Genomic DNA, 15,930 nt, shown 5'->3' on the forward strand with positions numbered 1-15,930 from the left:
GAAAGGAAAAATAAACTTAGAAAATAATAAAAATTGTCCCTTGATCAAAGTTGGTCGAAGGATTATATTGACAATTTATTAAGATATTGCTAAAATTTTTCCATGTCAGGTGTGTCACGTAGAACGGTCGGCATCTACATCAGCGATTTCTAACCAAAATTGATCGGATTGACTGAATTGGCACAAATGCAAGATGTTTAGGACTGAATTGGCACAATTACAATAGATATAAGATTTTTTTGGTAATTTTTTCCCTTGTCCATTAACACGTGAAAATTCTACAATAATGCCAAAAGAGAGTTGGGTGATATTTGATTCTAAAGCATTAAAAATTGCATTTAGGGCCAGTGAGGAATTTACAAAATAACGAGATACACTCCGTCAAATATATTTCCAAGATAAATTCTTTGGCCGCGCAAACCTAGAAGATTTGACCCAAAAAAAAAATTTACATGTGAAAGTCCCCGGGAGAATAGACGTATAATTTGAAGAATCCCAAAAGGCAGATTCACAATTTGTTTATGTAGGCAAGGGTAAGCTTGAGTAATTTTCCCTGCATGTGTGTTTTATCTTACCATTAAAAATTTAAAAAAAAATATAAATTTTTGATTAGTTTCATGAGCCGGTCGAGTTAAGTATTTTCAGGGTCTGCTTGACAAGATACTTGAGTAGTTCAAGCTCGAGCTTGACTCAAAATTAGGCAGTTTCATCTCAAGTAATTGTCAAGTCGTGTCCAAGCTATGGGAGGGCCTAGTTTTCTTAAAAAGCACTAAATTTAGCTCGGATCTCAATTTAGGCTAAACTTTAGCTCGGAAAGCATTTTTCTTTTAGTCTAAAAAAAGCACAACTTTCTGTCGGTGCCCAAATCAGCCCTATTTAACGTGATGGTTAAATTCAGAATCAAATGGTTCGTGTCCAAATTTCTTGCAAGCATAATCACGGCATAAGCGTGTGGTACGTTGCTATGATTATCCTATCTGCCCTTGTTGCTGTCTCTTTTTTGCTCGGCTGCTGGTTGGATTTGGGTAGTGAAACACAATGCATATTGGAGGTTGGTGGTCAAAGGTGGTCCATAAAAAGAAAACTCTGAATGGAGTTGGTCAAATATTAACACAGAGGAATGTCTTATCTACCCTTTTCCTGAAAGATGAGTCCTAGAAGATGTCCCGGATTGTAGCATCAGAATTGACAAGGACTCGTTATCTAGTAATGACCGCAGCTTAGATTTTTTTTTTATCATAAGTGTTGCGAGATCAGGTCCGAGGGGTGTTCTCCCATTCTCGCCATAGAGGCCGATGTCTTACATTTACGGCAGGGTCCAGGGTCCTCGGAAACAACCCGAGCTCTGCCTCTTGTCATTTGGATGTAGCATCCGGACTCATGCAGGTTCCGCTATAACGCTCAGCGTGAGTGACGTCGAGAGATCTACCGATTGTTTCTACAAGTCTCAACACCCCGCGAAGGTAGTTCTGGGCGTGTATATAGCCGCATTCCTGGAGATGGGACCAATGCAGCTGTGAAAGTTCTGAAGAGGGTGGCCAGGAATTTTTAGCCGAAGTCGAGATGTTTTAGCCAGCTACATCACAGGAATCTTGTCAAGCTGATTGGTATTTGTATGGAGGAACATGACCACTGCCTTCTTTACGAACTTATTCCCAATGGCAGCGGGGAACCTCATTTGCACGGTAGGTCTAGCGTACATTATACCTAACTTGGTCGTCTTGTCACAATATCGAAGACATCTCCACATGCCGATTATTGCATCCAGGTATGTTGATCCTCCTCTCGCTTCACTGTCCTGCCCGGTGCTCGCGTCCTGGCACTATTCACCAAAAAAAAAAAAAAAAAAAAAAAAGGTCGAGCCTTTGACTGCTGCGATCACGGAGAGACCTGAAAGAGGCTAAAGTCCTGGTGAGGCTGGAGTGCAGGATTTTGATGGCTATGTTTCTGATGGAGGTGGCTGTGTTGGTCAGTTGCTAGGTGATCAGTTAGGAAGGGGTGATGTGGTGGACAAGAAGCGGAGCATGAGGATCACGAAAGTGCAGGAGGAATCGACAGCGGACGCAGCTAAGATGGCGGAGGTCGAGGCCAAAGAGTTGGATGGATGAGACAATGAGGTGAACCCTATCGAATGTTAGTGCCCATTTTGCCAATACTCTGAAAAATTGGGTTCACCTTAATAAGATAACGAGCAATGAAGCATACAAATAAGACAATCGAGACAAGGCGGGCACTTGGCAGCATACAATGAACTATAGCGCAAGGATTGCTGATTTCACACTTCAAAAGTCTTAATACATGAGCTACATTTCACACAGTAACAAATACGAATAGTAATAACATAACCAATGTTCTTGTCCAATAATAATAGAGATTACTTCCAAAGCTTCAGGGGACGGTAGAGGCGAGGCCAGTAGGTGGATTCGACCATTTCAACGTACAAGGAAGCTGTAAGATTGAGAACATTACGATAGGGACGGCAGCCAGCAAAGCAACTGGGATGTAAATCCACCTCCATTGTTCGCTCAGGACGATCATAAGAGCAGAACTAAATGCCACCAGCATAAAAGCCAATGAGAGGAATAGAAAAGTGAGGCCCAGTGTCATGTCTCTCGGCAGTGAGAAGAGGAAATCTTCAATTGCGTAGCATGAAGTTAGGACAACCAAGAACATCAATGTGGCGGCGACGGAGGAAAAGAGAGCAAGAGATTTTGCAACTGTGAATACCATGAATGAGTTGTTCTTCAGAAGTATGGGGATCCCCATATTGTTGTCGTTGCCTCCAGGTACCATAAAAGCTGCAGCGAAAGCTATCGTAATAATGAGAGTTCCAACGAGGCTACAAGAGGATGATGTATCCTTCATCCATTGCCTTGCGTCCTTAAGTAACTCTTGCCGTTGTTGTACAAAAACTTCCCAATATGTGCTCTTCTCTTCTTGATATTTCAGCCATTTAAGAGAAGGAAAGGTACTAACATCCACTACCTTAAAAAAAATAAAGAACGCCTATTAATGTTAATTGACATTATAGAGCATAAAAGGGAGGCAAACGAGTAAAGAGAACTGACTTGAAACCACTGAAGTTCCCTCTGCAGAAGAAAAACTGCTCCAGAAACATCCGAGGATACACATTTTGATGACCATTCGGTTACAGCCTTCATTAGATCAAGGTCGATCAAAACATCTTCAGCAATATATCGAATGCGGTTGTGTGTCCTCACTAGTCTAAACAACTCAACATGCCGTCCCTTCACAACCTTTTTTATCAGTTCTTTTGCGAAATTGTCATCTCACATCAACTCGGGAAAATTTTTAAGACATAAGTCCACAAATTCAAAGATTCCGCGTGATGCAGCGTCAAGGACAACGCCTGAAGTTGATAGAAATTCGAGCGTTTTGGGCGTTCCCATATTACGCTTCATCTCCATAAGAGCTAGTTTTGCAAGCTCAAGCAAGCAATGGTGCCTCAACTTCAATTCTCAACACCTTTTGATGACAGGTACTGCACGTAACATCAGATAGGTAATTTTACTAATGATGAAGAATTAAAAGGTTAAAAAGGTTTCACGTATACAGTGTGTGGAAAATGATGGATTTAAGTCATTAATCGAGAAAACAAACTTGATAGGGCTTTGAAAAAGTTAAAATGCATGAATCATAGGGCAGATGGATCCATCGATGAGCACACATGATCTCTTAAGAGAAAAAAGATTTTTTTTCTTCTAAGAAATGGATAAATTCAGCAATGGATCGATAAACCTGCCTTCGATTGAATATTTTTACGGGTTCACCTAATGGATGCTTATAACGTAAACCTTGAATTAAACTAATTAGAATCAAGTCGTATGTTAATAACAATGATCTCAAAGGGATATACTGAAAGTATCAATATGCACTTTTAATTAGAGATCTCTACCCATGTGCTTCATCCATATATAAAATAGCACCTTTGTGTACCTGATTTTGTGACAAGATTCCAGACTGATATCTTGAACCGATTAAGTGCTAGTAGTGCTACACCACGGAGAGAAGAGACGAATTATGTTAGCAAATCAAGAAGTAGTGATGAAATTAAAAGATAGTATCACAAACGTTAAATGAAAATAGAACATGTAATTGAATTTAATAATGCTTGAACATGTTAGAAAACAACTCTGGATCAATCAGCCTCTATGACTTGCAATCCAAATCTACAATTCTCAACAGTTCTTCTTGGCAATTTTGACATTGAGTAAGACTTCTCAACCAACTTTGCAAATTTTATATTAGAGATTGGTTTGTGACATACATGGTGGTTTAGTTATTAATTTGTACCGATAGATGTAGTCCCTGTCCCTTAACATTGTTCTTAATGAATGATATTTTTTTTTTTGTCGTGTTGTTAGTGCATCCATTAAGCAGATCAACAAAAATACCTCGAGCCATCTTCGTGTCTTTGGAGTTGTCAAACACTGTATCGACCAACCATAGAGGGATACCTAAAAAATGGTAATAAATAGAGTGAACACCACGGGAATAGAGTTGCTCGAATTGTACATATCTAACATAAGAAGCGCCACATGTACCTACAATTGTAAATAGCTTTTTGCCAAAAATTGGGGAAAAGTACACTAGAAGTGCCATAACTTTTGTACAGCGTTCACTTAAGTGCCATAACTTTCAAAACGTTCACTTAAGTGCCATAACTTTTAAAAATCGTTCACTTGAGTGCCATGTTGACGTGGCAGCCGGAAAAGTTACTGTAGACGCCGGCAAAGTTACTGTAGCATGCCGAAAAAGTTACTATAGATACCGAAAAGCTGACGTGGCACGTCAGAAAGTTGACGTGGCATGCCGGAAAAGTTATTGTAGCACTTAAGTGAACGATTTTGCTCCGACGTAGCACTCAAGTGAACGATTTTTGAAAGTTATGACACTTAAGTGAACGTTTTGAAAGTTATGGCACTCAAGTGAACGCCGTACACAAGTTATGGCACTTCTAGTGTACTTTTCCCCAAAAATTGAGTTTAGCTCCACTATGGAAGTAAGGAGTCAGTGTCACGAAAATTTCGAGAAAGCTAACATCTTCGAGGTCTTCTCCCGGGTCTCCCAAAGTGCCGGGGTATTTGCGAGCTAAATACAAGAGTATGTCTTTTGGGACACAAACCAAAAAGTTAATTCAGGTGAACAACGAAGATAATGAGATAAGATGAGCAAGTGTGAAATGCCACCCAAATGGCCAGACTGAACAAGGGTGGACCAGGTAGTTTCACATGGTTTTGTACGCTTGACCAGGTACCAGATGACCTCCTTTTGCGTAGGAGAAAACCTGACTGCAAGGTCCAAGGCCTCATCTATAATTTCAGGATCGTATTCAACTTCGTCTGCTAATGCCTTTACTATCCTTACTCTTCCCCCTCGAGCAGCAAAGTAGAGGGCCCGACTAGGATTGTGATATTTAGGAAAGTGCTTGATCAGATTCTCAACCAACTGATCTTGTTCGCCCATAATCGCAACTTCGAGCACAGTAAAGCCCTGACTTTCAATGGTCATAACATTGGCTGTCATTGCTGCAATGTCTTCATTGAGGAGTTTCTCGGTAGTTTTCCAATCACCTTTCCATGCGGCTTCAAACAATGATCGATGGTTCTCAATTACCTTCGCTCTTGGCAGGACTGCGAAAATTGAACACCAAAAATCCTTAGGCTTTCACACTTCTTGCTTTTTAGGTCTAAGTGTAACCATTGCCCTTTCTCAAAGTTCCCATGAAACTCGGATGCCATTGAAGAGGCAGTGATTTACTTAACAGACCTTTTTCACCTTCCTTTACTCTTTGCAAGTAAAAAAAGAATTTTTTATTTGGGCTGTCTCGATTATAATTCAAGAAGTAATTCGCATTTTAAGAATGATGAAAAGATTATATTTGAATTTATATATCAACATGATGGCTTGACTGTGAAATTTATATACTATATGCATATATACGTGGTTTCTCTCCTTCTATTGACTTAAACTTTATGGTTGGACTTTCTTACATGGTATAGAGTCGGGGTTTGCATTGATTTATTTCGCTCGTGCTTGTACTTCGTTCGTCAAATTCCATCTTCTAACAATATGTATGCCAATAAATTTAAAATGCTTTTGATTAAATAAAGTCAATGCGTGGAAACACCCGATTTATGAAGCACGAAATTTGTGAGATCAAAGTGACAAACCTTTATTTGATCGTCTCATGCGCTGTTGCTCCACCCACCTGCGATTGTCTTCCACAAGATTTACCTGATGCAAATCTCGTGAGTCAAATCTCACCCGATGCACCTAACCGATGCTGCTACACGTATCTACGAAGACGGATTCGAGTCCGGAAAATTCTTTTATATTTTTTTTTGTCTATCAATATTGTTGACATGCTCCTATTGCTGGAGACTGCCTTGCCCCCCACAAAAGGGAAGAAAGATATATGAGAGAGAGGAGAAGCCACCAAACCAAGAGAAAAGTAGTGGTCAAAGTCTACGGTGGGGAGGATTTTGAAGAGGGTCAATGGAGGAAGGCAGCGGGTCCTTTTCCTTTCTCCCCTTAAGTTATTCCCTACCTTTACTATTATTCAAATTACCATTGTTTCCCACTTCTTCTCACACCTGAATTTAACACCACCAGTTTTTTTTCCCTCATTTCAATTAAAAAATATATCAAATAATTCACGTTCACATTGGTCATACAACAAATCTAGATAATTCACATCTTTACACACGTGCAATTCACGACTAGTCATACAATCTAGTCATGGTTGGAAACCATGTACACATCATATAATACGGTATCCGTCGATTGCCATCACATAGATTCGATTAACCTTAATCAAGGACGTATCGAAACCTTAATTTTAGCAGGTTTTGGCATAAGATTAATACTAATTTGTGGCCCCATTCCACGTGGGCCCCCTCTGGCGATGATCTTATCACCATTCGTATTAGCGTAAAAGATATCATCGGACTTGATTTTTTTTTTGCTAGCATAATAGTATTTGGGTGACTGTGAGAGTAACAACATGTTGTGGGCCACAGATTCTCGAAGAAGTGGACCCCACAACAAGTCTGAATGATTCTTTTATTTACTTTTTTATCGGCCATAATAAGCTATTAATCTCGCAGTGAATTAAAGATCGTGAGATAACCATTTCTCTAATTCTTCCCCTATAATAAGATATTGGACCACTTTTGGAAGTGCCCACTCGAGTAGGCTTTCTAGAATGCTTCAACGGGTCGTCGGGGTTGAGATTACCACGTAATTAGTTTATAATGCCTTTGTTTCTCTGGACTTGGACTTTTCTCTTAGTTGTTGAGAATATTATTCTTTCCTTCTCTCCATCATGTGTCCAGCATTGACCTTGGGTGAGAGAAAAATACACCATTTATATATTTCTGATATAGATAAGAGTGGTAGCTTATAATGACCACTGTTTAATCAAGATTTGGTCAATTAGGGAGATTAGTCATGCTTGAGGACCTCCCTAATCTAAGTTCCTATTCATATCAATCAAAGGAAGAAACAAAGCAGCCCATGTAAAGTAATCACTCATAATGACGAATTAGCCACAATTTTTTTTGGGAACCAGTCCTAAACCTATTGTACATATGCTAATTTTGATCTAACTTTCAAGTTTTGCCACTTCAATCCTAAACCTTTAAGCGCGACTCCAAACTAGTCGTTTCGATCATTTTTCGTCGGAAATCGCCGACGTGATGATACGCCGCATAGGATGGCCGATAATGATTGGATCCCCATATTATTAAAGAAAACTAAAAACATGATGATTATTTTGTGGTATCATTAACAACCGGTCGATATTGTATAGTTTCTATTCAAGTTCGGGGGAAAAAACATACACAAGTGGGTGGCGCCATTCGACCACATCTTCAAAGTCAACGGGTTTTCAAATTGTGTCTGCGGCTTTCTTTAGCCGTGACAGTTGGCGGCGGGGACCCCAAATCTTCGTTTCCATACTTCTCACGAGTAATGCCCAAGAGCACTTTCCACTAGGAGTCCACGAGCAACATAGGATAGTCCAAGGTTAATAATGTCACATTATCTTCTATATGATCGCAAATGTAGGTTTGTTCCACGAGTGAGCTTTTGGCTAAGGAAGCTATTGACATGACAAATCGATAATACTATTAATTATTTCTGACCATACGATTTCCCATGCAATGAGTGCTTTATGCAAAATACGCAGAGATAATATGTGAATGTAAGGTTGAGATTGTACCGTCCATGACAATACCGTCGGGGAAGCATTTTCCTTTGACTAATATGAGCCTTGGATATTTGCTACCTCATATGAAGAGGCTTTCCGAATCCGAGCATTGTGGGAAAGGGCGGTAACAAGCTCATCGATCTGGGACCTTCATGCTCCGAATTGGGATGGAATAATTGTGGCTCATACTAAATGTTCCATAACGGATGGAAGAACTTTATGATAGCATTTTAGAGATTTCACCTACCAAAGAAAAAATTTAGCAGATGGATGACCATCCCGAGTGTGGTAAGCCGATTGATGTCATGCTCACCTATTTTTCATGAAGCTTTTTTCTAGCCGTGTGCACGAACCTCTGGCTAACTTGAGCTGTTGTGTTGTTACCTTGTAAAGAGATAAAGAAACTTGTTCAAAAAGTCCTAAATTTATTATACTTTTGCTAATTCAATCATAAATCTTTTTAATTGTTCCAATTAAGTCCTAAACCCTTTCACGTTAGTTAATCCATTAGGTTAATTTTGGTTGAAAATCGCTGACATGGACACTACGCGTCTTTGTGGCACGGTCGACACTAGCCTAAATAATCCTTAATATTGTTTCTATATTTTTTCGATTTTTTTTATTTTTCCTTTTTTGTTTTGTTTTCTTTATTTTTTTGCTGTGGCAAATGAGGGTCACCGTGCCCTCACCCGACATCGGCCATGGATAGTGAGGGCGTTGCGGCTTTCGCTGGCCACATTAAAAAAACAAAGAAGATAAAAAAAAAAGAAAAAGGAAAATGAAAATAAAAATAAAAATTAGTAAAAAAGTTTGAAAAATACTAAAGTATTTAAAAAATTGCTCACGTCACTGCCCGCCGTCCCGACGTCAGCCGTGGCACGTAGGATTGCCAATGTCCACTTCAACATTTCCTATCAAAATTGATCAAATGAACTCAATTGGCAAAATATGAAAAGGTTTAGGACTCAATTGACAGAATTAAAAGGTTCGGAATCGAACCGGCAAAAATGCAAGAAGTTCACGACTTTTTGGACAATCTTCTCATGGAAAGATAGTCACGTACTACTGACATGTAATAAGGGACTCGCCAATTTTGAACCTTGTCTTGGACGATAATGGGTAGTCGCAAGTTAAATTCAGCATTTTTAGAGCGGTGTCACTCTTATGGTAATGTCTAGAAGGTTATCAATGTCGATCGTCTCCTCGGTCCCTTTGACCCTTTTTTTTTTCAATCAGTATAAGGATGAGCTATCTTTGGATGTTCTCAGATGGTGAACTTAATGGACAGCTAATTCCAGAGTACCACTTGACTTCAGTAAAAGATAATTCTTTTTTTGCCTGTCCTATCTGTAACTCTCATCTCTCTGACTTTTGCCGAAAGCTAATCCCAGAATTACGCATCTTCGTCAAACCCCTTTTCGTGTTCTTTCTCTTCTCCCTTTTCCTCTCTGGGCACGACGAGGTATCCGAATCTTCAAGTTCGACTCGTTCCATTTTACGTCGCGAACCCTTTTCATCGGCGCTTTACTAGTATTATCCCCGGCAACTTGCACGAAGAAAGAGCAAGGAAGCAGAGAGCTTCCAGATCTTCCTTCCTTAACAGCTGCAAAACTTTGTTGCATGCGCTTGACTCAAAAAGGAGTCTTGAAAATTCTGTGGCTATTCAGAACCGCTCGGATTGCTACTTGGCTCTAGAGCTGAGGAAAATGAACGAACCCCAAATCAACCAATTGTGGACAAATTCATTATCCCCGTTGCCTATGCTTCAATTTACGAGAGGTTGCGGATAATCCATTTTCGAATTCATCTCGTCCATCTCTACCCCTAAATTTTCTTGTTTGTCTTCTCTCTCGGTCGTTTCGGACAAGGAAAGAAAGAGGGAAAATTATCCAAAAAGTCATAAACCTATTGTTATTTTGCTAATTTAGCCATAAACTTTTTGATTGTGCTAATTGAGTCTTAAACTTTTATAACGCTTTGTCAATTGAGTCCATCAGGCTAATTTGAGCTGGATATTGTTGACGTGAACGCCGACTATCTTACGTGACATGATTGACGTTGACGTGAATAATTTTTTTTATTATAATTTTATAATATATTTTTCATATGTTTTCTTTCTTTACTTTTCTTCTTTCCTTTTTCCCTCCGTTGGTATTGGGTGAGGTCCGCCCTTGCCTACACTGGCCAAGGTTGCCCTCGCCTGGGCGAACCGAAGCCGTAGGAGCCGTCGCTTTCTCTCCTTCCTTGCTATTTTGCCTCTCATTAATGGGGTCCGAACGCAGGTGACCCGGCGAAGGCAAGATGCACAAGAATGGGGGACGAGCCACGACCATTTCAAGCTTACGTCACACGCTTGAGGTCAAGAATCATATGACTCGTATTGCCATACGAACATTGTCTCCCTGTCGCACAGCCACTTGAATTCTTAATGGCCCCCACAAAACGACGCCGGTTTAAGCCCGATCCTAGACTAATTTGACACACGAAAGAGAGAGCCACGCGCCCACGTCGTCCCGTGTCCACACGTGCTCATGGAAATCTTTCGCGTGGGACAAGGAGGGAGAATAATTTTAAAAAAAAATCAAAAGAAATATTAAAATATCGTTAAAAATTGTTCACGTTAGCACCAACCGTCTCAAATAAGTCGGCCGTCATTCAGGTCATCGTTTTTCAGTTAAAATTGATTGGATGTGACTAAATTAGCAAAACGTGAAAAGATTTTAATTGACAAAAATGTAATATGTTTATGGCTTTTTGTGGATAATTACGGGGCATATCATGTTGTGCTCGAGCTTATCCCCTCTTAATTCGCGCATAAAATGCGGTACCGCACGATAAATGGTCAAGAATCATATGACTCGTATTGCCATACGAACGTTGTCCCCCTGCCACACAGCCACTTGAATTCCTAATGGCCCCCACAAACGGCGCCGGTTTGAGACCGATCCTAGACTAATTTGACACACGAAAAAGAGAGCCACGCGCCCACGTCGTCTGTTGTCCCGTGTCCACACGTGCTCATGGAAATCTTTTGCATGGGACGAGGAGGGAGAAGAATTTTTTTTTAAAAAAATAAAAAAATATTAAAATATCATTAAAAATTGTTTACGTTAGCACCGGCCGTCTCAAGTAAGTCGGCCGTCATGTAGGCCAGGATTGAAAAGCGTGTAGCGCCGGGGCTAGATCGAATGTTTAAGGGATTGGTCGACCGTCGAGCTCTGCTTTCGAGGAACCTCGTGCCCGCCGTGCTCTTAGTTACAGTTAGTGTTAATGTTGAAACACCCATCCCCCCCTCCGTCATGCCCTTATTTGACAAATTTTAATAATCGATTTGTGAATTCCCTCCGAAAAAATCACAAAAAGTCTTAAATTTATTATAATCGTGCCAACTCATTTGATCGAAAAAAGGAGAAAGGGAAGAAAGAAAAGAAAAAATAAATAAGAAATTTGGAAAATTATTAAAAAATTATTAAAGATTGTCTACGTCGGCACTAGCCGCGCCATGTCACGTCGGTGGATTAAGATCAAAATTGGCCGGATGGAATGAATTGACCCAAATACAAAAAGTTTAGGACTCCATTAGCGTAAGAAAAAAAGCTTAATGACCGAATGGACACAATTGTAATGAGCTTAAGACTTTTTGGGTAATTATCCCCTCGTATCATGTTTGTGCCTAGACCCGAGCATCAGGCAAGTGGCCCAATGGGCCCCACGCCGTCTTGGTCTATTCGAGGGCGAGAATGGGCAAGCCGGAGAAGCGATTCTCATCTCGAGCCGGGTCTCCTCGAGCTCGATAATTTATGTGTGGAAAAATCAATTATCTTATTAAATTATAGAAATGGGCAGGTTGGAGAAGCGATTCTCATCTCGGGCCCGGCCTCCTCAAACCCGATCATTTATGTGTAGAAAAATCAATTATCTTATTAAATTATAGCAAGGCTCAAACATGAATCTTCACGCCCCACCCATCAATCAGCTCAAATCGAACTTGTATTTGATATTTCGTGTGCACATTGAAGAACAGGAGAAGAACCACGTGACGGTGTTGACTCCAACTTGGGAGACCCTCCCTTCATAATTTTCTGACGACGGCTTAGAGGGAATAAGAACCGCCAGCTCTTCATGGCATAAAAAGAAAATAGTCTGCGTTTCAAGTCAACGCGTCCAATGGTCCCGATCTTTCCTCCTCGGGAACGGTCAAATCCCCCCCCTGGTTGCTTTCCCTCTGGGTCTTTGTCCGTTCATACCATCCATCGTCATTGCATATTTTTCACATGGTCTTCTGAATCTTCAAATAAATGGCTCCAATTTATTTATTGCCAATTGATATATATAAGCACTGACGTCAATCTTTTTGCAAAGCGCAAAGTTAACAAGCTGTTTGTTTCAGGCTGCAAAAGGTAAAACTTGGTGTATTCATGGAGAGAGAAAGAGCTGGAATACATAGAGACACAACATGATTTTGCTGGGAAGGAGGGTAAGATAGGCAATATAAATTGTTTTATAATGTGAATGGTCTGTCTCTTATTGACAGTGAATTGAGATTTAAGAGAGAACTTCTTCGGATCTCCATCTCGAGAGATGATCTGCCGTCGTCTTAAAAAATGCCGTATTCAAATGCATTTTATCATGCCTCCGAAACAGATTATCATGCCCGATAAGCACTTCAAAGGCACTCAATGAACGAATGATAGCAGATTTGCGCTTTTGCAATCTACCGGTAGTGATCCCGCCTCATAAAACACTTCAAAGGTTTTTCGAGGGATGCTCGAGATTTGTTCATTTGTGATCCAATGGCCGCCGACCCACCAGAGATCTAATCCTCGGGGATTTGTAGAAGTGCCTTAAGATTTAACAGCCTGATATAGGAAAAGAAGGGCGAGGAACTGGATTCCGATAGCAAGGGTTGAAGAGAAGGAGTACACTCGGTGGCATATACACGCTGTTAATCGACCTGTTCGACTCCCATTCACCTTAATACGGCAGTGAGCAATGAAGCATAAAAATAAAACATTTAGACAAGGTGTACACTTGGTAGCATTCATTATACTTTAGTGTCGCGCTTCCAGTGTCTTAAAACATGAACTCACTCCATGGTAATCACAGTTCACACACAGTAACAATTACAAACAAGGATCACATCACATATGTCCTTGCCCAACAATAATGGAGATCACTTCCAAAGCTTCAGGGGACGGAAGAGGCGAGGCCGGCAAGTGGATTCGACCATTTCAATATACAAGGGAAGCTGCAGAATCGCGAACAGTACAACAGGGATGGCGGCCAACAAAGTAACTGGGATATAAATAAACTTCGATCGTTCGCTCAACACGATCGTAAGAGTAGAGCCGAACGCCACCAGCATGAAGGCCAAAGAGAGGAAGAGAAAAGTGAGGCCCAGTATCATTTTCCTCGGTAGTGATTGGAGGAAATCTTCCATTGCGTAGCGTGAAGTTAGGATAGCCAAGAACATCAAGGTGGCGGTGACAGAACAGAGGAGAGCGAGAGCGTCTGCAACCGCAAATACCATGAATGAGCCACTCTTCAGAAATATCGGGATCCCCGTGCCGCTGTTGCTGCCTCCGGGTACTGTAAAAGCTGCAGCGAAAGTTACCGTAATGATAAGAGTCGCCACGACACTGCAATATGATGATGTACTCTCTATCCATTTCTCTGCCTCCTTGCGCAACTGTTTGCGTTCTTCTACAAAACTTTCCCAGTATGATTTTCTTTGTACGTCATATTTCAGCCATTTGAAAGATGGGAAGTTGGTAACTTCCACTGCCTTTAGAAAAAAATAAAGGAAGCGTATCAATGTAGATGTCAAATAAATAAAACAACAAAGGAGGCAAACGACTGAGGAGAACTGACTTGAAACCACTGAAGCTCCCTCTGCAGAAGGAAAGCTGCTCCAGAAACATCAGGGGATACACATCTTGGTGACCATTTGACCACAGCATCCATTAGGCCGACATTCGCGTTAGTATCGGCGCCCGCCGAAAATCGAATGGGGTTATGTGAGGTCACTAGTCTGAACAGCTCAATATGTCGTCCCTTCACAATTTCTTTCATCAGCTCTCGTGCGAAATTGGTATCCCACATCAACTCCGGAAAATGTTTAAGACATAAATCCACAATTTCGTAGACTCCATGAGACGCAGTGTCAAGGACAATACGTGCAGTCATTAGAAGCGCGAGCATGGCATTTGTATTGGTAGTTTGCTTTCCCACGGTAAGAACGAGTTCTGACAAGTCAAGTGCACATTTGTGCCTAAACTTCAATTCACCACTCCTTTTGATGAAAGGTGCTGCACGTAACATCAAATAAGCAAATTTCCGGAGGATGAAAAAAAAAAGGTTATTTTTCTCTATGTAGCACAACAATTTTGTGTACCTGGTGTTGTGGCAAGATTCCAGAGTGATATCTTGAACTGGTTTAGTGCTGGTAGTTGTACCGCCACAAAGTGAAGGGAAGAATCATTTCAACGAATTAGGAATTGATGACGAATTACAATATACATATCGCACTCACAGAATGGAAATTGCTCCTGTTTTATAATGCTTGGTTATGCTACAATATACCTCTATTACCTGAAACCCAAAATCTACAGCTCTCAATAATTCTACTTGGCAATTTGACATCGAGTAAGACTTCTCCACTAGCTTTTCAAATGCTTATTAGATGTTAATATGTTTTTATACATGGATGTAGTCCATGTCTTTTGACTTTTTTGTCAATAAGATCCCTGAATGATATGCTTTTTTTTTTTTCCATGTCAGTCGATCCACTAAGCAAATCAATAGAAGTACCTCGAGCCATCTTCGTGTTCTTGGAGCCGTCAAATGATGTGTCGACCAAGCATAGAGGGATAACTGAAAATGGGAACAGATAAAAGTGAACAGTATAGAGTCGTTCCAATTGTACATATCTACCAAAAGGAGGGCAGCAAATACCTACATTTGTAAATACATTTTTCCCAAAAATTGAGTCCAGCTCCACTATGGAAGTAACGAGTCAGCGTCGTCAAGAGTCGCAAAACCAACGGGCCTCTGGTAAAATCGCTGGGGTATTTGCGAGCTAAATACAGGCATACGTCTTTTGGGACCCAAGAACAAAAAAAAAAAAAAGAGGTTAATTCACATAACAACGAAGGAAACGAGATAAGACGAGCTGGGTGTAAATCCTACCAAAATGGCCAGCCATCACAAGGCTAGACACGTGTCCAATTGTTGGGGTATGTTTTAGACGCCTGGCCAGGTACCAGATGATCTCCTTTTGATTAGGTGCAAACTCAGTTGCAATCTCCAAGGCATTGTCAATAATTGTAGATTCAGCATCAATTTTGTCTGCTAATGCCTTTACCATCCTTATTCTTCCTCCCCGGGCAGCATAGCCGACGGCTCTACTAAGATCGAGATCTTCACATTTTGGAAGGAAGTGCTTGGCCAACTTCTCAACCAAATGATCTCGGCCGGCCACGATTGCAACATCGAGCACGGTATAGTGATCATTTTCTACGGTCATAACTTTGGCTGTCATCGCTGCGCTGTTTCCTTTGAGGACCCCCTCGATTTCTCTCCAATCACCTTTCATTGCGGCTTCAAACAATGATCTGTGCTCTTGTTCGACCACTGCTTTGGGCATGACTGCAAAAATTGCACATTAAGGCATTTGCACTTGTTTTTTCGTTTTTTCA

General features: G+C 40.8%; 1 protein-coding gene across 2 annotated transcripts; it reads right to left on the reverse strand.

The window, feature by feature from the left end:
- Nucleotides 1-2,318: 2,318 nt before the first annotated feature.
- Nucleotides 2,319-4,572, reverse strand: LOC125312522 (ankyrin repeat-containing protein NPR4-like). Of its 2 annotated transcripts, XM_048277815.1 has the most exons (4): nt 4,416-4,572; nt 3,958-4,005; nt 3,069-3,502; nt 2,319-2,985 (listed from the first exon to the last, which is right to left on the reverse strand). In XM_048277815.1, exons 3-4 carry the CDS (start codon nt 3,159-3,161, stop codon nt 2,389-2,391), a joined length of 690 nt encoding a protein of 229 aa, XP_048133772.1. In that variant the 5' UTR covers nt 3,162-3,502; nt 3,958-4,005; nt 4,416-4,572; the 3' UTR covers nt 2,319-2,388. The 2 variants fall into 2 exon arrangements, with proteins under 2 accessions (XP_048133772.1, XP_048133773.1); XM_048277816.1 differs by lacking the exon at nt 4,416-4,572 and having other exon boundaries at nt 3,958-4,118.
- Nucleotides 4,573-15,930: the final 11,358 nt, after the last annotated feature.

The sequence above is a fragment of the Rhodamnia argentea genome, chromosome 4 (genome assembly GCF_020921035.1).
Source record: "Rhodamnia argentea isolate NSW1041297 chromosome 4, ASM2092103v1, whole genome shotgun sequence".
Taxonomy (NCBI): domain Eukaryota; kingdom Viridiplantae; phylum Streptophyta; class Magnoliopsida; order Myrtales; family Myrtaceae; genus Rhodamnia; species Rhodamnia argentea.